Source organism: Hyaena hyaena, unplaced genomic scaffold, assembly GCF_003009895.1.
Source record: "Hyaena hyaena isolate Hyena2069 unplaced genomic scaffold, ASM300989v1 scaffold_434, whole genome shotgun sequence".
Lineage (NCBI taxonomy): Eukaryota > Metazoa > Chordata > Mammalia > Carnivora > Hyaenidae > Hyaena > Hyaena hyaena.
Genome location: NW_024081069.1, coordinates 503,985 through 525,265, shown reverse-complemented (window position 1 = coordinate 525,265; position 21,281 = coordinate 503,985). Strand labels below are relative to the sequence as shown.

The 21,281-nt window shown below is 45.6% G+C and overlaps 1 protein-coding gene across 2 annotated transcripts in view; it reads right to left on the bottom strand.

The window, feature by feature from the left end:
- LOC120245862 (kalirin-like) overlaps nucleotides 1-21,281 on the bottom strand; it is a 118,103-nt gene that overhangs the window by 13,027 nt on the left and 83,795 nt on the right. For both annotated transcript variants that reach the window (XM_039253031.1, XM_039253032.1), the window contains exons 18-24: nucleotides 20,817-20,876; nucleotides 7,896-7,923; nucleotides 7,242-7,413; nucleotides 5,505-5,626; nucleotides 4,699-4,830; nucleotides 2,744-2,908; nucleotides 1,130-1,208 (exon numbers count right to left, since the gene is read on the bottom strand). In XM_039253031.1, the coding sequence (XP_039108962.1) occupies nucleotides 1,130-1,208; nucleotides 2,744-2,908; nucleotides 4,699-4,830; nucleotides 5,505-5,626; nucleotides 7,242-7,413; nucleotides 7,896-7,923; nucleotides 20,817-20,876 (758 nt within the window). The remainder of the gene's footprint in view (nucleotides 1-1,129; nucleotides 1,209-2,743; nucleotides 2,909-4,698; nucleotides 4,831-5,504; nucleotides 5,627-7,241; nucleotides 7,414-7,895; nucleotides 7,924-20,816; nucleotides 20,877-21,281) is intronic.

Genomic DNA, 21,281 nt, shown 5'->3' with positions numbered 1-21,281 from the left:
GACGAAAGGTGCTGTAATGAAAGGCAGTGAATTACAGTGTAAATCCTGCCTAAGAAATGGGAATAGCAATCATTTTGGCTCCCTCCATAACCTCTGTCACAATCTCCCCACCTAGGAAATGTTATGTTTCATTGAGAGATGTCAGTCAGAGATGGAGAAGATGTTAATGGCCCATTGTTTGTGGGTGCTTTTTTATTTTTTACATCCAGGGAAGTGTGAGACTTGCAAGAACTACCTACCCTCTCCCCTAGACCATGTGCAAACTGATGCACATAAAGAGACGAACCCCCTTTTCATTTCTTTCCATCAACTATTTTGTGGGACAGGTGATAAATTTTTTTCATTATTTTGTTAAAAGTTATATTTTTATCTTTTTTATTTTTGAGGACATACTTTTCTAACCAAAAGAAAGAGACAGAGAGAGACAGAGGCACAGAGAAACAGACAGAGACAGGAAGGTTGTGTGTGTGTGTGTGTGTGTGTGTGTGTGTGTGTGTGTAGGGGCATACTGGATTGGAAATATCCATGAAACAATGCGCTTGTGCTTGAAACATGGACATGAATGGAAACTTGTACCAAAAATTAGTGATTGTACCGTCTTCTCAGGAATGCATGGAACTTTTAACAAAAATTAACCATGTACTGCTCATCAATCAAGTCTCAACAAAAATCAGCATCCGTATCATATAAATCAAGCTCTTCAACTACAGAGTTAATTAAATTAGAAATCAGTGACAAGATGATAGTTGGTAAAAATCTCACACAGTTGGAAAATTAAAAATATTTCTATTACTATTAGGTCAAAGAAAATAATCATAGTTGAACTGAATGATAATGAAGGTGCCACATACCAGAAGTCAAGGTATGTAGCTAAAATTGTGCTTTGAAGAAAAGGATGAGCTTTAAATTCTTATATTAGAATAGAAGAAAGGCTAACAGTTGAAGAGTGAGGCCTCTGACGTAAAAAGTTAAAAAAAGAGCAATAAAAGTACACATAGATATTCTAGCATTTTTCTTACTATGGAGAGAGTACACCGAGGAAGAGAAACAAACGCTAATAGCAAATTGTTATTCAGATGTGATGTCATTAAGTGCTCATGAATGAGGGAAAAGAAAATGGGGTCATTACCTTCCAATTTCATTAAGCTCAGTATAAGCTGAATCAAAATTATCCTTCCAAGAAATGGTGGCACCATCAGCAGCAGCATCTTTGGAAGAGAGAGAATCCATTTATAATACTGAGGAAGTCATGTAAGAATAAAGAAAAGGTTAACAGGAAAGCACCCGCCTTGCCCCAAAGCAATTCTCATGACCAAATATGGAGTCTAGCGCAGTGGGAAAAGGCCAGGATTCTTTGAAATGTTGTTTTAAAAAATATCATCCAAGGGGAAACTGACATGACGGAGCAGACTCCCCCTCCCCGTGCCATCTCCATAAACAAAAGAAAACTCTGGACGATCAGAGATGCAACCTCTGGGTATTTTAAAAATAGAAATTTGGTAAAAAAAAAAAAAAAAGTTAAAAGAGAGAGAGAAAATTTCATGGAAGGCCTAGAAAAGCCAGTGAGAATCAGGGCTGGGGGGAAGGCAGCGGAGAAGGGAAGAGTTACAAGGCCCAGAGGAGGAAAGCAGAGGAATGTGCTGGAAACATCAGAACCACTGCTCTCTCACCCTGCTGTCCTCAGACATTAATGAGCCTATGTGGTGTACTGAATGATTTAGTTTAACCCAGAATACATGCCTGAGCAGAATGTTTGGTAGTATTGCCTTAAGATGTGTTAATTCTCTGGCAATAATTTAAACACACACACGCGTGTACACTCATGGGTGCATGCATGCACACCAATGTGTATTTGTGTTGTCCCTGGGGACCAAGGTTCACAAGAAGCAAAATGTGTGGCAGAAGTTAGTTGGTAGCTCTGGAGGGGAGGGCCACGCCAGCAGTGGGGCTCTTCTGACCACAGCCGGGCTGACGCTCAGGCGCCTTACCTACATTGAAGTTGGACAGAATAGAGGCCCAGGGCCAAGGTTTCCCAGTGAGTCATGGGTCCAAGGGAACAGGGCTATTGGGAGGGAGCTAACTGCCTGGGGATGCGCTGGGAAGCATTTTCAGACTCAGCTGGGGGCTGGGCTACTGCCGATGGCCCCGCGGGGTTTCTGAAGCCCCTCTGGAGACTTGGGGATTCCCTATTCCCTGAGAGACATGGGTTTCTTGCCTATTCACTGCGGTGGCCTCCTTCTCCTCTGTCCCAACACGTCCCCCGCCCTCGTGCACTGCAGAATACCTCACTACTTAGAGATTTCTTTGAGCTAGCAAGTGTCCTCTTTCAAATGTTCTAGGGACCAAGGCGGCTTGGTGAGACAGTGAATGAGGGGCCAAAATGAGAACCACATTTGTAAAATACTCATGTGTAGCTAGTTATACATATATCTTCATCATCCAACACATCCACATAAAAACGTGGCCCCTCTGAAATAAGACATTCTGGGAAGGTGGGGAGTGGGGAAACTATCAAATACTCGTACTGACTCCAATTCTTCAACCAGGTTGCTTTCCTCTCCCCGTTTTCAATTGGTGAGTGGGGCTGTGTCCGAGGCTGTGAGGCACACTTACGCCTGGCACAGATTCCCAGGGGAGAGGAGGGCTGGGGTTCCCATCTAGGAAAAGGGGCAGATAGCATCCACATGACTCATGACTCCCCCAACCCCCCGCTACTGGGCTACGGGGCATGGCTGGGACTCACCGTACTCTGGGAGTCGCACAAACTCTGAGGGCTCGCTGGGAAGGCTGATACCCCAGGGGTTACTGGCGCTGACTCGGAACTGATAAGGACTCCCCGGACTGAGGTCTTCGATGACAAGGTAAGTGTCCAAGGTCGAAGCTACCGACTGCTGCCAGGCCTGGGAACCTAGTGCACAATTTCCGAGGAGAGGGAAAGAAAATGCCAGAGGGACATTGTTTCAAAGACCTTCAGCAAACAAAGAAAGGAAAGCTGACACATTTCATTCCGGTCAAGGGGTTACAGATTGGGCTCTGAAAGCCCGTGGGCCAACGGTGGCAGGTTTGGGCTCAGTCTCCTAAATGACTGCGTATATCATGAGGGGTGCGGAAGCAGCTGGCCTGGGGCTTCTGGTCATTTCCAAATATGCATGTGTGAGAAGGAAAAGACGTAGAGCACACAGAATTGACAGAAGGGCGTGTGGCATTTCTTAATAAGGCATAAACATATATTATGAATAACAAAATGAGAGAAATTACACATTTGGAAATGGAAACAAAATAGAAGGGAACATGCACTGAGCACGCCATACATGTAATATACCGCAGGAGGCGTCTTCCCATAATTCTCCCATTTAACTTTCACACTGAAATCTCCAGAAACCCTGTGAGGTTGGGAACACGGATCTCTCACTTTATACGTGAAGAAACCAAGGCTCAGAAAGAGGAAGTGATTTTGAGAGAACTGTGTTAATAAGATGAACTATGAACCGAACAGTGCGTAGCTAAGCGCAAGCTTTGTGAGACATGTCTGCCAGCTCAGCACGAACACCTCTCTGCTGAGTGGGGGGCCCAAGAGTGAACAGCTTCAGAAAGATGCAGAAATGAACAGCTCTGTATCTGCACAGGGCCTGTGTGGTAGAAGAAAGAAGAGTTAAAATACTATGAGTAATGGTGAGGAACAGAAATGACTTAGGCTCTGGCCACAACGAGCAGTTGTTTGAAATTCAGTTCTGTAATTTTTTATGTGGTTCAGAGACGTGTTGGTAACAACTAGAGCAACCTGGCAGCTTCTCATTCAACTAATTCTTGATAGTAGGTAACAGGGTCAGGTGTTTCTAATTGCTAAACTAACACAGGCATCCTTAGCATGTAAATGTAACAAAATTTAAAAATGAACAGTTTTGGGGCGCCTGGGTGGCTCAGTCGGTTAAGCGTCTGACTTTTGCTCAGGTCATGATCTCAGGATTCGTGGGTTTGAGCCCCGCATCGGGTTCTGTGCTGGCAGCTCAGAGCCTGGAGCCTGTTTCAGATTCTGTGTCTCCCTCTCTCTCTGACACCCCCCCCCGCCCCCCCCCCCCCGCTCATGCTCTGTCTCTCTGTCTCAAAAATAAACTATAAAAAAATTTAAAAAAATAAAAATGAACAGTTTTTAAAAAATCATTATACATGTGTGTATATATATATATAATTTAGAAGGCATACAATATATATAAAATCTCTAAATTTTATCTGGGGATGGAGGTAAAGCTCTGCTCATGCTACCCTAGTTATTACTCTGGGAGAAAGGTCACAAATTAGCAAACTTGATACTGGAGTTTAATGCCAGGCCTGCCTCTTACTAACTCTTGCCTCCATGTTCCTTAATTTTCTTTAGGCCTCAGCCTCCTCATCTGTAAAATGGGCCTGACTGTCCCTGTCTGGCTGATTGGGCTTGTTAAGGACAAAAGTACATGCAAAGGCACTTTGAAACCTGCCACAGTCATCAGCCCCTGGGCGAAAGCCACTGCTGAAAGGTGGAGAGCAGGAGCCGGCTGAGGCCAGGAGCTGAGGTCTTTGTGCTGAGTTGGAAGACACAGGAAGGAACAGCTAATGAAAGGCACGAAGGCAAGTAGTTCATGACTCTGAAGGACCCCCTTTCGAGGAAGCGGAACCGAGGAAGCGAAGGAAGAAACAGAAGGGCAGGGGGAGCGAGCGCACCTTCCTCCCGGTACTCCACTGTGTAGCCAGAAATAGTGCAGTTTCCAGTGCTGGAGGGAGGCAGCCAGCGGAGGATCACGGAGGTGCAGCTTCTCTCCTGGGCAATGGGGCGGTTAGGGGCTGCCGGAACACCTTCGGGGGATGGAAATTATGGTCAAGTGCTATTTCTGCAGAACCCGGCATTTTACACCAAGGTTGAAAGTTACCTAAGACACATTACCCCGTGTTTGACCCCGTGTCTCAAATTCTTCCTAGGGCCTTTTCTACCAAGCGGCACACCTTTCTCCAGGCCCTGGGGAAGGCTGGGAGATACACTTTGGGGTTAGAACTTCTTCCTTGGGCTAAAGACTGCACACCGGAGATAGAGCTAGGCCAGGGACTATACGGGAAGTTATGGTGGGCCACAGATAGCTCTTAGCAAAGATTCCTTCTCTTCCATTTGCTAGACCTTTACCTTGGAATTGCACAATGGACCTCTTCTTCCCCAGGTGGCAGGGAACCCTTGTAATGTACACTTAAAATGTTCAATTAACACAAACTCAGAGAGAGAGAGAGAAAGGTGAATGGTGGTTGCCAGGGGCGGTGGGGAGGGGGGTTGGGGAGCTGTTGCTTAATGGACATAGAATTTAGTTCTGCAAGATGAAAAGAGTTCTAGAGATTGGTTGCACAACAATATGAATGTGCTTAACATTACAGAATGTACACTTAACATTGGTGCAGACGATCCATTTTATGCCATATGAGTTTGCCATAATAAACAATATCTTAAAAGTATAGAAAGTGCTCGACTAACAAAGAGACCGTACCTTGCACTTTAACTGTAGCAGACGTAGATGTGGTGCCATGGTCATTTGTTGCTATGCAGGTATAAATCCCACTGTCCTGGGGCATCAGATTGCAGATCTTCAGGGTGATTTCCCCAGAATCACTAGGGACACCAAAGGGATGCTCTTCAGACTCCAGTAATGAGACCATTGACTGATGGGTAAAATCCCACCGGGTGGGCACAAGGTGTGCTGAGTCGAATCCTCAGGCGCAAGGTCTCATCCCAGCTCTGTTATTTTCCTACATACCTTGGGTGATCACCTTATCTTTCTAAATTTCCATTTCTTTATGGCGGGGGGATTCTTGTCACCCCCAACTCACATGTTTGTTGTATATGGGGCATAGGGATAGAAAAGGAGTAAAACGAGATAAGAATGAGAGCATGGTTTGAAATACATAAAGTCCTATACAATATTATGAGTATTATTATCATGAGCAACTTTGTCCTAAAATATTCTTGATCTCACAGATCAATAATAAATTGTATAAGAAAACAGACTGAAGAATTAAAATGTTTAAATATTTCAAATCCTACATGTGGGACCCTCAAACCAATGAAGTGAATTAAGTAAAGGGCAAATTCCTCTACTAAATGCTAACTTTCCCAATAGTCCTGGTCAGGAGGGACAGCACTGCTCAGGAATAGTGAAACGCAGCAGTCATGGTCAACCCACTCCCTCCCTCCAGCTGAGACACACGGAGTCTGCTGGTCCCAGGACCCTCCCCACACACTGGCTCTTACCCTAAATTCCTTGGGCCCACTAATCTTAGGACTGGGCCAGCCCTGGCCATCTTTGCCAAATGGAATACCATTTCATGTGCACAAAAATTGAGTTAATAGATAGGAGTTTGATTCTAAATGATTCTTTGATAAATGTTTAAGCACTTAGGGCTTGTTACCGCGTGTCCACTGTAAGGGCAGTACACAATAAAGTTCATCATCAAGGCAACACATACGAACACAATGATTGGGAGGCTGCCAACCAAGTTTTGTTAAATAGCTTTGCTGTGTGGAAGCTTGTTTATGGCTAGATTTTCTGTTTAGCATTGCATATTTTGGATCAAGTCTTTTTCTTCTTCTTCAAAAATTATCCTTAGGTTAATTAATGGAGGAACTGTTTCACAGGACTCTGAGGAGCACTAAGAACAGTGGGATGTTGCGATGGGAGACCCACATTCCTTCCACAAATCTGGAGCCTTCGCCATTTCCACTATCATAGAGATTCTCTTAGGGAACCTTCCAGGAAAGATCAACTGGGTGAATGTAAGTCAGTGACTGTCAAAGCTCTTCGAAGGTATAGTTTATGCTTGACTTGAGATATAAAGTTTTACGTTTTAATTTATTGAATGTGGGTTCAGAATGCAGTCTTTCAAAACCGTTCTCATTTGTTAAGCCAAGCCTATGTGATGCTGAGCCTCATGGGGCGATGTGCTGGCCATCAGCCAGGTGTTTGGCAGGCTCCGTGGCAGGTGGCAGTGAGCTGTGGAGGCCACGCTTAAACCTCCTGGCCCTGGGTACACTGTCTTGGGGGAGCACGATCGCGAGGGCCCACTTCCCTGAGCCACCCGTGGTTTTCGACTCAATTTCTCTCCTAATCAAGGCCAAGTGTTTGTGTTAGAATAGGACCCAGGGCAGGTGTTCTCTTGGAGAGACTAAGTAACCAGAACAGAAGCTGCACCCAGGTTCTGGGAGTGTCAATGCAGGGTGATCAGCTTACCAGGAGGAGACGGTGTATGAGGCCGAGCTGTTGTCGGTGTCAAGGATGTTCTGGTCTGGTCCCTTCCAAGTGATGGTGGGCTTCGGCCGCCCACAGACTTTGCACTGCAATGTCACCGTGTCCCCAAGCAAGCAGGTCACATCCACTAAGGGCACAAGGAATTCTGGGGCCACTGTGGTCAAATTGACATAAATTCACATCATTTGGAACAAATAGAATATGCAGCCATTTTACAACACAACCCTCTCATTCCCTAGCCATGTGTTATGATTCAAAGAATCTTTGGCTTAATATTGTCCAATCATCCATATCCCATTAACAAATATTTTAAAAGTAATAAATGTTTATTGTAGAAAATTAGGAAGTACGGATAAATAGAAAGAATGAAAAGCTCCATGATATCCTGATACAGACGTAACTACTGTGAGCATCTTGGTGTATATACTTTTGGTTTTAATCAATACACTTTTTCTTACACAAATTATACATATGGTAAGTTGTGGTCTTTTCCACCTCAACAGTTTATCCTAAGCACCTTTTCTCATCCACTGCACAGAACGATGTCACCAATATTTACAGCTGCTACCTCATTGCCAGATTTGTCACAGTTTATTTAGCCAATCTCCGTGTTCCCAATTCTACTTTTTAACTCACCTTCTTGGATGAAATTTGGATTTAAGATCTGAAAAACACAAAGAGACAGAAAACTGCTTAAATCCTAAACTACTGAAAGAGAACAGGAGACTTTGACCCTGTTTAGTAAAAACGAAGTACCATTTAGGGAGATGAAGCCAGGGGCCCAGCCTCCACTATTTGTGACCATATCACTATTGCAATAACAACCCAGGGCACCTGCCTTACTATCCTCTCTACTCTGCTGCATGTGCCTCTGGGTGACCCAGGGGCCCAAGCAGGTGTATCGTGACTGCAAAAGCTCTTCTGGCTGCAGCTGGCCTTTCTCACCTGCATTTGACTTGCTCGTTTGCTCTTCCTCCCTGTCACATGCATAAAAGCCATTCTCCCTGCCTGCCCCCGCTTCAATATGCACTCAAGCAATGTGTTGGCACGGATTCCTCTCAGCATCACAAATTTTCAAAAACAGAGCACCTGACATTTATCAAACTGGAATGGTCATTGACGTTAACTACTAACCATTAGCCTAATGGTTTCCTTCCAAATGCAAATAGGAGATAGTTCTCTCCAAGCAGCTAAATGCAGAGCTTGTCTCAGTGAAGGGGAAAGGGAAGCCATACCCATCTCCATCCTGTCCCCAGCATGGCTTCCCGTAGCCCAAGCCTCCATAGGCCAAATTGAAAAGCACTGAGCTAGAGGTTCTGACCCTTTTTTGCTGCTTAGGTGAGAAACCCGGACTTAGGCCTACTAAGTGACTTGTCCAGTCACATGGCTGGCTGGCACAGGCACTGTGGGGTTGGGGTGGGGGGGGCTCTTTACATACACCATAAAGGCTTCCTTGTGACCCCATGGATCTTCACAGAAGATCGACTTCCAGCCAACTAGCCATGCTGAAAAAGTCACCACTTTTTGATTTTTCTGCCATCTTTTGTTTTACCTCTAATCATGTGGGTCCAGGTTATAAAGCTTGGCGGGGTGAGCGAAACATGGGTTTTCAAGTCAGAGAGGCTGGGGCTCACGTCTTTTGTTTCATGTGATTTTATGCTAATTGTTGAAGATTTATGACCTCAATTTCCTTCCCTATAAAATGGGGATAAATAATACCTACTGAAAAAGGGTTACTGCAAAGATTAGATGAGCAATATATGTCAAGTGCTTAGCACAGTGCTAGACCAATAACAAGTATTCAATGACTACTTAAGTGGAGAACGAGTATCTAATTCTAAATATCCTCCTTCTGCAAAGCAGCCTATTGCTGTATACTCTTCTAAGAGTTTGTTGTAAAAGTCTTCTTTCCTTCATAATGAAGCCAGACAGCTCACGTGTCTTATAAATGGCTCCCTGGGGCATTCATACTTATCTCCCTGTATTTATGAACACGTGTCATAAGCGAACATGGTTTCTGCCCTTCCTTTATACAGGATCCACAGGGGCCCTTTGGAACAAAAATGCTACTTCCCCCTTTGGATTCCGCTTTGCAAACCAATTGTCCACATACACTACCCAGCGTTTTCATGAAGTGAGCTGCAGACAACTCTTGCAATGCTATGTCCTGGGGCTGAGTGCCTTGAGACTGGCCACTGCAGTGTCCTCTGCTAGTCTCAAGAGGCCACTATACCACCATCCGGACTGCCTTTAAATCAGTGGTTCATAATCTTTAACCCTGGCAGTTTTAGTAACACAGAAAGACCAGTGCCTGGGCTTCAGTCCTGGCGATTCTCTTAAGTGATGTGAAGCGGGGCCGGGCACCCAGAGTTTTGAAAGCTGTGGCAGGTGAATCAACGTATAGCTTGGTTGGAGGAAAGGTGCTCTGTCCAAGGGAACCGGGCTCAGGTAAACCAACTCCCCACCCCCTGAGGCTCTTCTGGGGTGGTGCAGGGGTAGGTGGGGGCATTTGGTGGGAGCTGCTTTTCCCACACCTGAGAGACCCCTGCTTTGTGGGGAGATGTGAGGGGGGACCGCGAGGGGTGCAGCCAGGGAACGCGGGAGGGCGGCAGCATGTCACTTTCAACCATGCTAAGGAGGCCACAGAGGCCACCTGGTTTAGGGGGGACAGAGAGAATGATGCCTGCACTTGTCACTGCACAAAGAAGACAAGGACTATTTTCTAAATGTTATCAGGGTTTATCACAAGGCATTGCGATCAAGGATGGCTTTTCCCCGTTCAGAAAATTATGGTCTCCTCCTCTAGGCTGGTGCAAGCTTTTATGGATACAGAGGTGCCAGGATGGAGGCCCTACCCTCGGGAGTCAGAAAGTGTTTCAATGTGTAGTGATGTTTTTCCTTTGGCTTCTGACCTAGGCTTTCCAAATATTCTGCAATTGGTACTTTTCACTTCTGCAATTTTTTTTTTTTTTTTAAAGGAGGGGGCACAGTCAGATCCACTAGACTGTAGGTTCTTTAAGGCCAGGGGCCCCTTATTCTTCTTGGACCTCAGGCCCCTCGCCTGGGTTCTGCTGTGAAATGGGCATTTAATACATGCTACTTGAATGACTATTTGACCTGTCTTCATTTCAGTTCTTCTGAGAATTGAGGGCTGGTTCCAAGAATTGAGGCACTAGGTCCATACAATCTATAAAATAATTACTTCAGGGTATATTACTAAGAATATTTGACTAGGGCCTGTTTTTAAACACAGACGGGATGCAAGCTTTTTGGAAAATGATTTAAAAACAATAAAATCCACTGCTTCAGCGAGAGGAGGGTCTTAGTGGCGTTCCATGCGGGGCGGAATATAAACTCCAGGAGCGAACTGAGCTCATAGTGTCCCGCCCCCAAGCCAGACGTGCTCTCTTGCCTTGGACAACATTCTTAAGCAGCTTAGGCCTCAATTTTAGCTGGAACTTGGGGCTAACGGTGCCCACCTGGAAGCTTGTTTGACACAAGGATTCATTTGCTGGATGAAGATTTATCGAGCCCGCCCTTGGTTGTGGCCAGCAGGGAGCAAGCAGACATGCTCACCACCCTCATTGGGCCAAAATTGTCTGGTGGGGAAGGTGGACTTGAGAGGCCTCTGCACGGCATCCAGGATAGTGCCTGGCTGCCGTTAACGCCCAGCCTTCAACAGAAACGGAGCACCGCCTTCTCCCTCGTCCCGCCTCCCCTGTCAGGGTAGAAATGATATGGGAAGGCGGCCAGCTTTGTCCAGTGGCCTGTATTTCCCATTCCAGTGGGAATCCACAAGGGAGTAAGTGCTCGCCAAGAGTGCCAGAGAGGAAACAAATGACACTTGGAAGGGGCAAATGGCACTTTCCCACATCATAACATTTTAAGTGGGGTTTCATAGCCCTGCACCGTGGCAGTACTTCTATAAAACAGCACCCAAATCACTGCTTCGGAAATTTCCCGCCTTATTCCTTTTTCTCATCAATACCAACTGCGTTTAGTATATTGCTAAACACATGCACTGTTTAAAAAGTAAATCTTCCGAGTTTGGAGACAAACTTTGGTGGGGAAATTGGGGAGAAAGGTTGCCAACAAGGCTTCCTTGCAGGTTCTCTATGGAAGCTTGTGGAAGGCATCGGTTTTCATTCCTTTCCCTCTTGGGCGGCCCAAGTGTTGCTCATAATGGTAATAACATCAGTGACTTGTGTAGCATTATATAGTTGGCATAAACTACTCACAAACTCCTTCATTTGCTCATCCAAAACTCTGGGGGGATGTGCCAAGCAGGTGTTATTTGTTCCCATTTCCAGATGAGACAGGGAAGTGCATGTACGGTCATAGAAGGCTCCTTCCACCATAGCATTCCATGTGCAGGCAAGGTCTTGGGAAAAGCATTGTGACGCTTTGTCATTGATGTCAAAGGCCTCCCTGCTTACCTCACCTTTGCTCCCTCACCTTGCTCTCTATCCCATTTCTATCTAGTACTCCCATTTAAACTCCTCTGGCAAGGACCACAAGCCTGGCTGAAACCCATGCTAATGCTTTTTCTAACTTTGACTCTGGATTACACCCATAGAAGATTCCTGCCTCCTTTTCCCTCTTTCTGCTTTGAAGCAAGGTGCAGTATGGACAGCTGCAGTATGGAGGGTCATGACAGCCTTCTCGCAGGGTAGCCGAACAGCCTATGTGTTTGTCTGTGGCTCCCTGTGGACTGCAAGGCCCATGTAGGCAAGAACCTTGTTCACCGTTGTTGCTTCAAAGCCTAAAACAATACCTGGCACATAAGGGCTCCATTGATATTTGTCAAATCTAAATAAATAAATAAAGTGGTAGGATCCTAATTTTGGGGAGGAACATTGAGAAAATGTCTTGCCATGAACTTGGAGTGGAATGTGACTTGCTTGGGAACCTCATCAGTCAGTCCTTGACTGAAATTTAGGCAACAGTGATCTTTTCCTCCTCCCTGCTCTTCCAGAGGCTGGTACATATGGTCACATGCGTTTGTCTGTCATGACATCTTCCCTGCATGCTATTATCCTACCAGCCTCATGAACCCTTTGAAGACAGTAGCACATAGCATCTTGCACATAGTGGAAGATCAAATATTTGCTGAAGCAAATTAACTCACCCAATTAGTAGACTAGAATTTAGGCCTCCTGACCACCTTGTCTAAGGTGTTAGAGACCTGAGGAAGTATCAGTCCCTGGGGCCAGAAGGGTTCATCATAAGCTACACATATTTCTTGAAACCTCTTGTTTTCTTTCCTTGGAAACAATTTGAGAGTCCACGGAGAGTGGTAGATGGGAAACAGGAGAGAATGAGAATCGAGATGGATGTGATAGCGGAGGAAGATGATACTATTGTATACACTGCACATGTTTTCTCTCTGGGAGACCCAAACCCAAGAGGGCAAGGCTCGTATAGACAGCGTGGGAAAGAGCTGCTTGGGAATCTGGTTTTATTTGACCAGCAGAGGGCGGCAGATGGTAGCACTTCCTCCTCAGGGAGAAAAGAACCACCACAATGTGGTCCACGGGCACCCCAGTTTCTTCCTTCCAGAGAGAATTCCAGTGTTTTCTTTGAGATGGGAGGGCAGCAAGGTAATGGGAAAGAGTTATAGGTAAAATCAACCAGCACTGAATAAGAAGCTGAGTTTTGAAGAGAGCTTGAGCCTATTTTTCTTGCCAGTCGGTGTCCTGAGAGTGAGGGCAAAATCCTTGTCTAGATAACCAGGTGTCAACTGATTCCAGAAGGAAAACACACCCACCCCATTTTTTCTCAATTCTTATCACCAGTCACAAAGCACAGTTCAAAACTATATATCTAGGATGCTGAAGGAACAAAAATGGCCCACCCGTCCCACAGAATAGTTAAGGCAGAGGGTGGTTTATTACTGTGCATGCATGGGTCTCCTGTGCTCTCAGCAGACTGCAGGTCTGCTCAGAGGGGACTGGGGGCGAAGGGGGCTCTTAGGACTTCCTTTTCATATGACACATGTCCAACCTGGAAGTCAAGATCTTAACCTTGGGTAAAGACTTTATGGATGAATGTTCTGAGGTCTCATCCCTTAATGACCATCCTTATATTCCTATCCCCAAAACTTCTCTTGCTTTTTACTTTTTTATCTTTCCTCTTTTTCACCTACCACTGGGTCTATTGCAACAGCCCTCCAATAGGTCTGCACCTGTTGTTTACTCAGGTGCCAGCTATCTTCCTGAAGTGCAGAATGAAACACACAGACTCTGCTTAAAAACCTACTTTTGTTCTTGTTGTCCAGTGGGTCAAGTCCAGGCTTCTTAGCAAGTTCCTCGAGGCCCTATCATAGTTTGGTCCCAACTCATCTATTAGGCTTTATCTCCTACAGTATCTCCTACAGCTCTTCTCACGTATCTGAACCCCAGCTACAGACCATATATTTTTCTCAAAATGTGCCAGGCACTTTCATACCGCAGGCCCTTTACTCATGCTCTCTCCTCCCACTTTACCCTTCTCCAAGATTGTTTACATTCTAGAAATCCACCCAGCCCATGTACTACCATAATGTGAAGCCAATGATTGTGCTCACAGGCTTCCTGGGATACAGGCTGTGAATACACAATCTTGGGGAAGATATTTAACCTCTCTGTGCTCCAGTTTCTCATCTGTAAAACAGAAACCATGATAATCGTACCTATGTATTGACACTGTTGGGAGGAAAGGACTCAGCAGAGCCAGGTACATAGGGAAGAAAGATACACAGTAGCTGCTATTATTATTAGCCTAGTGCCTGAGTGGGTGTGTAAATACCCACTGAATGAATCATGGCCTCACGCCTCTTAATAGAGCACGTAAAGTTTGCTGTGTACATGAACATTAATCAAAACCGCCTCTCTCTACGTGACTGCATGCTTCTTAAGTATGGGGCCTGATCTTATGTAATTTATTGGCCCTCCATAGTACTCACTGCAATGCTTTGTGTTATTAACTTTTGATAAATGGAACTGACTAGCATATCATGTTGAGTGAGCCTGTAGGTGAACCTTGACAGCGCTGGGTTGGGGAGGGAGGTGGAGGCCTTCTTTAATAGCTGGCTCTTAGAGCACCTTCTCCTGGATCACCGGATCACTTCTCCTGTGATCTCCTGGATCACAATTAATCTCATTAATGTACAACGTAAATGAGGTGGGTAAGGCCCCAGATGAGGGTGACATTACCACAGGACGTGCATGACTGGGGGTTGCTGAGTGACTGTGTTGGCCTGAGAAACCAATTCAGACATTTCCAACCCATGTGACAGGATCTCCTTTCTTGGCTTCTGTGGCTGGACTCCTGAGTCACTGGGGTAGGGTGTGGGTGAGACCAAGTCATCATCACCACTTTTAAAAGTGGATTAAAAAAGTTGTTGAGGAAGAAATTCTCCTCCAACAAGCAGATGTGCAACAAGGGAGGGCCTGAACCTTCTTAAGAAAGTATCTGAGCCTTAGTGATCAGGCTTCCTCCATACCACATGCCAATTCTGGTCTCTTACCTCACTAAACTCAAGACCTGCTCTCTCCCTCTCAAGTATTCTCTACACCCAATCAATGTGGGGCTCGAACTCATGGCCCTGAGATCAAGAGTCACATACTCTTCTGACTGAGTCAGAAAGGCACCCCAGACCTGCTCTTTTTGTTGGTTGTGTGACCATGACCTCTCTGACACTGTTTCCTCCAGGAGGGTGAGAAAACCCCATCTTCACAGGATCATTGGAAGGAAAACATAACAGAAATGAATATGCAGTGGAAGATTTTTCTTGTAATTCTCCCAGGAGAGAGAAAATGCCAGAGCTGGCAAGTGAAGTGCCCTTCCCTCAGTGGTAGAATATAAATCAGTCTGCACGTAGAGTCAGAACAAAGCTAGGCAACACCAGTGAGTCTTCAGGCCAAACCTGATACATTACAAAGAAAACATTTTGTAAAAATAGAGAGGAATGTGATGCTTCGCTCTCTTTTCTCCAAAGAGTTCTTTTCATAAAAAAATTCTTTTCATATAATGCATTAATGGGCATCGGTGGAAACACACTGGCGATGCCAGGAGGCCGGTCACTTGACTGGGGGTGTAAAAGTTTCCTTCAATCTGTGTGGCCAGGTTATTTTGAAAGTCTGTGTCTGGGGCAAGGAGCCCAAGCAGCTGAGGTGGGAGCAGCAGGCTAGCTCTTTCAGGACGTGGAAGCGGGGGCTGGGGAACTGTGGGGAGGGGCAAGGTCAGAAGGACCAGCGCTGGCCACCCAGACCCACCCCAGGGTTGGCGGCAGACGTTCCAGTCCGGTCTCAGGAGGACATGCACCCAGGCCATACTTGGCATACCCACTTCAAAGCAAATTCCAGGGTCAAGGCACAGCATCTCCAACTTCTGTTGAAAGGTCTCAGTGTTTTCAGTTAGAAGTTCAGGAGAGTGAAGGGTCTCAGAGTCCGTTGACATCACACCTTGGATCTGCATGGTGCTCATTCCACACCACAGACATAATACCTGGCCCCTCGGAGCTGTGCGGCCTCTCACAGAAATCCGAGGCTCAGAAAGGCTGAGTAGCCTGAGGCCTCACGTTTGACAGTATGCAGACAGCAGTCCGGGTTTTCCCGACTCCTGTTTGAGTGTTCTTTCTGTGTGGTGCTGCCTTGGTGTGATTTTTTTTTTTTTAAAGTGATATCTACACCCAACGTGGGGTTTTAAGTCACGACCCCAAGATCAAGAGTCAGATATTCTAGTGGCTGAGCCAGCCAAGGCACTCCACCTTTCTGTGATTTTTATTTAAGTCATACTTTTGCCCTGGAAAGCTGGGATGGGCAGAAATGATATTCCTCTTTGTTGAGATGGAAAGTTGAGTAAGTTGAAATCCACACAGAAAAATTGGCACTGGAAGGTAGGTCTTCTCATCTGCCAGGATCTGTGTTTTAGATTAAAAACAACCTAGAGATGGGGGATTCCAAGAAGGGAGCAGGATGGTGTAGATGGGGGAACAATGGCCAGGAAAAGCCAGACTCTGCCCCTAGGGCACCTTCTCATTTTCAAACTGAAAGTTACAGCTTTCCTGCCTCAGTTTCCTCTTCTACAAATCTCTTGAAGGGGCTGGGGTGAAGTGGAGTGGGTGGAAAAGAATCGGAGAGTTATTGTTCAGTGGGTACTGTTTCAATTTGGCATGAAGAGAAAGTTCAGGAAATGAATAGCAGTGACAGTTGAACAACATTGTGAAGGTATTTAATGCCACTTAAAAATGGTTAAAATGGTAAATTTTATGTTATGTTTGTTTTACCACAATAAAAAAAAATAAGTAAATGAAGGAGATAGGGTTCACTGAAAGTTTCTAAGTTTCTGTCAGCTCTCCAAGTCTCGGATTCTTATCCTGACTGGAAATTTCCTTCCAAAGTATCTTCACCTTTCCAAGTACTCTCTCCCCCTCATCTCTCAGAACCCTCTCCCACAAGACCCCAACCCTGTTCTTATGCAGAAAGTAACCCCTGAGCTGACTGTGTCACAGCTGGTATAATGACTGAGGGTAATGTCTACATTTAGACTGTGTCACCGACGAGGATGAGGTTGGCTCCTTGTTAAATGGCTGTGTCAGAGATGGAGCATTTTTGGAATTGTGACAGCCTCTTAATTTGACAGATTGATGTTCTCTGCTAAAAGTGGCATTGGGCTTTTTTTTTTTTTTTTTTAATTAAGATGGATTTATTTAATTGGGCTTGACATAAAAGCTGGACAGAGAAACTTTATCCCTGAAGATGAAGGCCCAAGTCTGGGAGGCTGGTTCAGGCCTTTCTACTCCAGCACATGATGTAGGCAAGTAGCAGTTCTGGGACTGGAGTGCAGGTGCAAAACCCCAAGTCTCCCTATGGTCCTCAGATGACTTTGCGAGGTGGCATGGGTATGGGGACCTGCCTATCGAGTCTTAAGAGAAATCGGTACAGCTTGGAAAGGATCCAGCCTTCTCAGAGGTGGGCATTGGCTCAGAGGGCGGATGCAGATCCTCAACCCTTGAGCCTTGGCTCCAGCCTGGGCATCAGTGCAGACGGTGGGGGAGGGGCAGGGCTGGGAAGCTGGCAGGGGGGATATGGTGCTCAGCCCACCATCACATCTGCAATTCTCATCAATAATGAGAATACAGTCTAAGCTGTACTGGAAAAAATGAATTAATATTAACTTGTTCCCCAAAGAGCCTAGTGTCTGGTTTTCAGCCTGATTGGATTCTTCTTCCACATAGAAACATTTCTCTCATATATAATCTCCTCTTCTCCTCTAGCCCCCAAAGTGTAATCAATACAAGATAAAGTAAGGTGAGCTATGGGCAGATCTTTGTGTTTCTAGAATAGTTCTCTCTGAGGTGTGGTCGCAGATCAGGAGAGAGGGGAGTGCCGGACCACGAGAGGATCATGTACACTGGGAGCCAATCTTGCAGCAAATGATGGTGTGGCTTGTGTGCTGGGGGTGGGAAGTGGGGGCTGTACCTGAGAATATTCACAAGTGTTTCTCTATAAGGGAAGAAAAAGGATGGATACATTAGAGCAGAATTGCCTCCTTTTACATAACTGGATGTTCTTGGAAAGTTTTGTAAGCCAGATTCTTAGGATTCAAGGTGCTTCATTTTCCTCTTAATTAGCATTCTAGGATGTGCCTATAAACCTCCATAAAACAATATGGTGGGACATACACTAGTCCTGAGGGTAGCAAGCAGCTGATCTGGAAGCAAAGACCCAAAGAAACTGTTCCTTCAATCCACCAACTGAGAAAAAATAGAAAAGGAAAGAATTTGGTAGTGATATACGTGTGGAAGCAGGGGGAGAGAGCCTAAATACAGCCAGGATTGCAATCAACATGCTGCATCAGGTGAAGGGGTAGGCAGGGAAGAGGGCAGGACTCAGCATTCAGACACCTAGCATGGAGCAGTGCATAGGGTGCATAGGCCGGTATGTTGCTGGGTCCCAGGCTCGGGGGCTCAGAGCATAAGCCACAGGAGTTGTAGCTCAGCTCCCCAGGGCACAGGGACACACTCTCAATCAGACAACACATATTACAGTAATCAGGTTCAGGAGATAAGGGTGAGGTTGGGGGCCAGGATGGGCCTGGTAATGATGCCCCCAATTATTAACTGACCAGCCAGCAGCCTTCAGGAGGCCACCTGTTTCTCAAGCTGAGTCTTTAAAGAATAGCTCTCTTTCATATGTAGCCCTGGCCATTTCCACCCCCCTGCAATGAACACTGCAGAAAAGTTCTACTTACCTATCCTGTGGGAAAATTCTCAACTCATGCTGAACAGGTTGGCTTTTCATATCATATTTGTTATTTGTGTCTGAAAATTCTAAGCTAGCAATGCCAAGATGCCCGTTTCCCCTTAGTACCTGCTTATGTGCTCAGTTAACTTTAACATGGCAATACAGCACACGAGCTCACCGATGCTTAAAAGGATCTATACGGAAGGAATATGTGAGGACAGCATGCACACCTACTACAGAAAACCTGGATTAACCAGAATATTTGGTTAGTTTCTAACGCATGCTCCCTCAACAGTGCCAGTTAATTGAAATGTCTGCCTCAAGCATTGTATTTGAGAACTTTTCAGACACGCATCAACACAATTCATGGCTTTCCTCTCTTCAGCACCAACATCCTACCGCCTTTGCTTATACATCCCAAAGCACCTCCCTGGGACCCATCTTCTTTAGTCTATGCAAAGGGCTGCAAGCCTTGGACCTTAGACATGTGTTCAACTCACAAAGCAGGGCTAACACGTGTGTACGTGCGTTTACATGGTTGTGCTTATCTACATGTAGAATAGAGCATCTGATTACATCAGGTAACTTTCTCCATTTGCATTGCTCACCTGGTCCCACATCCCTCTGTGCCCACTTCTTGCATTGAAGAGTGGGAAAGCCACTCTTCTCTCCCTAGTTCACCTAAGCTGGGAAAGGTCCCAAATTGCCTTCTAGATTGCAAATACCTGGCTTTCCCCCTCCCTCTGCCTGGACTTCCTCTACTTGCAGATGACATCTCTGATACAGGCCAGCAACACTTAGACTGGAGATACAGTGTCACCAGGGTGCTACAAGGTGATAGGTGTGGGCTCCATGGGAGTGGCTGAAATTCAAGGGAAGCAGAGCCAGAAATGTCCCCTGGGTTCCTCATTCTCTAAGATACATTTAGGCTATGAATGCCATACCCACTTCCTCCCACGGTGGAACACTGCCTTGACCTACATATGCCGAATTAGGCCTGTGGCAATACCCACAGCCACAGGCGACCATTGTATCCTGGCAGAACTCCTGATTTTGACCTCTTGTCTCTGGCCTCATTCAACATAATTGGCATCTTCCACAGCTCACTTACCCCTTCTTGGGCAGAATAGTCTTTCTTGGGTTTTGTGGTGGTTGTCTTAATATGGTGGTGGATTTCTTTGGGATTAGGTCAAATTAGAATAAGAATAATAAAAGTCCATCCTAAGTTAAGTGAAAAGCTTAGGTCTATACAAAGGAAAATAAAAATAAATATTCTCTATTTTGTACTTAGAGGAAGCCTCTACACTTTTATCTATTCCTGGTGATGGGAATACAGATTTGGAGAAAAACATGTCAATTTCCCCTGAGAGACAAAATGGCGGGGAAAGCCAGCTCCATGTTTGCTCTAATTGTCCAGGGTTTGTAAATTCATGAGTGTTGTCACTCAGTGGCAAGCCATGTAGGAGTCCTGTTTCTCTAACCCTAGACAGTTTCTAGCCAAGAAGGGGTTGGAAGTTGATTTGATTCGATGCTCTTGTTGGTGGAGATGTTAATTTCACTCCCATACCCCTGGATCCCTCCAGGGTAAGAGAGGCCCCTGACAACGTCTCAGTTTCTCCATCTCTAGAGAGACCTCTGCTAAGGCTACAGAAGGGAGGCCATTCCCAGGGCTACTTTTACTTCCTGGTGGAACAGCCACCACCCCAGGAGCCCTGGGACCAGGCAGAGGCTGCAATCACTCACTTGCTCTCTGCCAGCAATACACAGTGACTAGGGGCCAGGTCATTCACCAGGCCATACCTAGTCCGTGATTTTGCTGGGGCCTCAAGGGAGGAATAGATTCTAGTAAAAACTAGAATAGGTTCTAGTAAAAGGGAAAGAAAAAAAGGGAAAAAGGGAGGAAGGAGAAACAAATAAGGGAGAAATTATAACTAAAATGGTTCTTGTCTTTCAACTGGGAATCAGCCACTCTTTATAATGCCATTTTCCACGGGGGGAAAATGTGCCCTAAGTTTCCAGTAATGAAGTTGGATATCTTCTACACAAACCCATACCCGCCAAAGAAGGAAATATTAAGCAAGCATTCAAGAGAACCAGAAGTTTTAGTTTGTGTATGTTTAAAAAAAAAAATAATCTAGGTCAAGTTTTCTATCAGGATTGAGCTGAATTAATTTTCTTTTTTGTTTTTAAGTTGGGATGGGACACCCAGATATGCCCCAAGATCACAATTTATCCTTGACTGGCTGGTCACTTCAGCAAGGTCACTGTTATAGAACACATTTAAAAAGACAATCATTATAGGAAATAGGACAACAATAGCTGCTTCTACCTCCATGCTAGTATTAGGGTCAAGATCATCACACTCTGACTCCTCGGAACTGTTCGTCTCCTTGAAGGGCAGCATGAGGAGGGGGAAGAAAGAGAAAACAGTTAGAACCGCAGGCAGCTTTTGCTGGGAAGTGAGGAGAACTTCAGAAAGGCATGAGCAATGGGAAGTTGGGCAGAGAAAAAAACCAGGTGCTTCTAAGGAGGGGGTGCTGATCACCAAGGGCGGCAGCATGCTCTTTCCAGGGGGAGGAGGCTGGGATCGTGTGCGGCTGCGCATCTCACAGGGAACAGCAGTGGAAGCAACCACATGAAGCATGAGTGCTGGATACTGTAAACTCTTGTCTTCTGTGAGGCTGGACTTCCCAGATGAGAGTGAAGGAGGAACACAATTTCTTTTCCCCAAGAAGGACATTAGAATGGGTTTCAGTTGTTCTTATTTTGCTCAGAAAGGGGGAAAGGTGCCAGG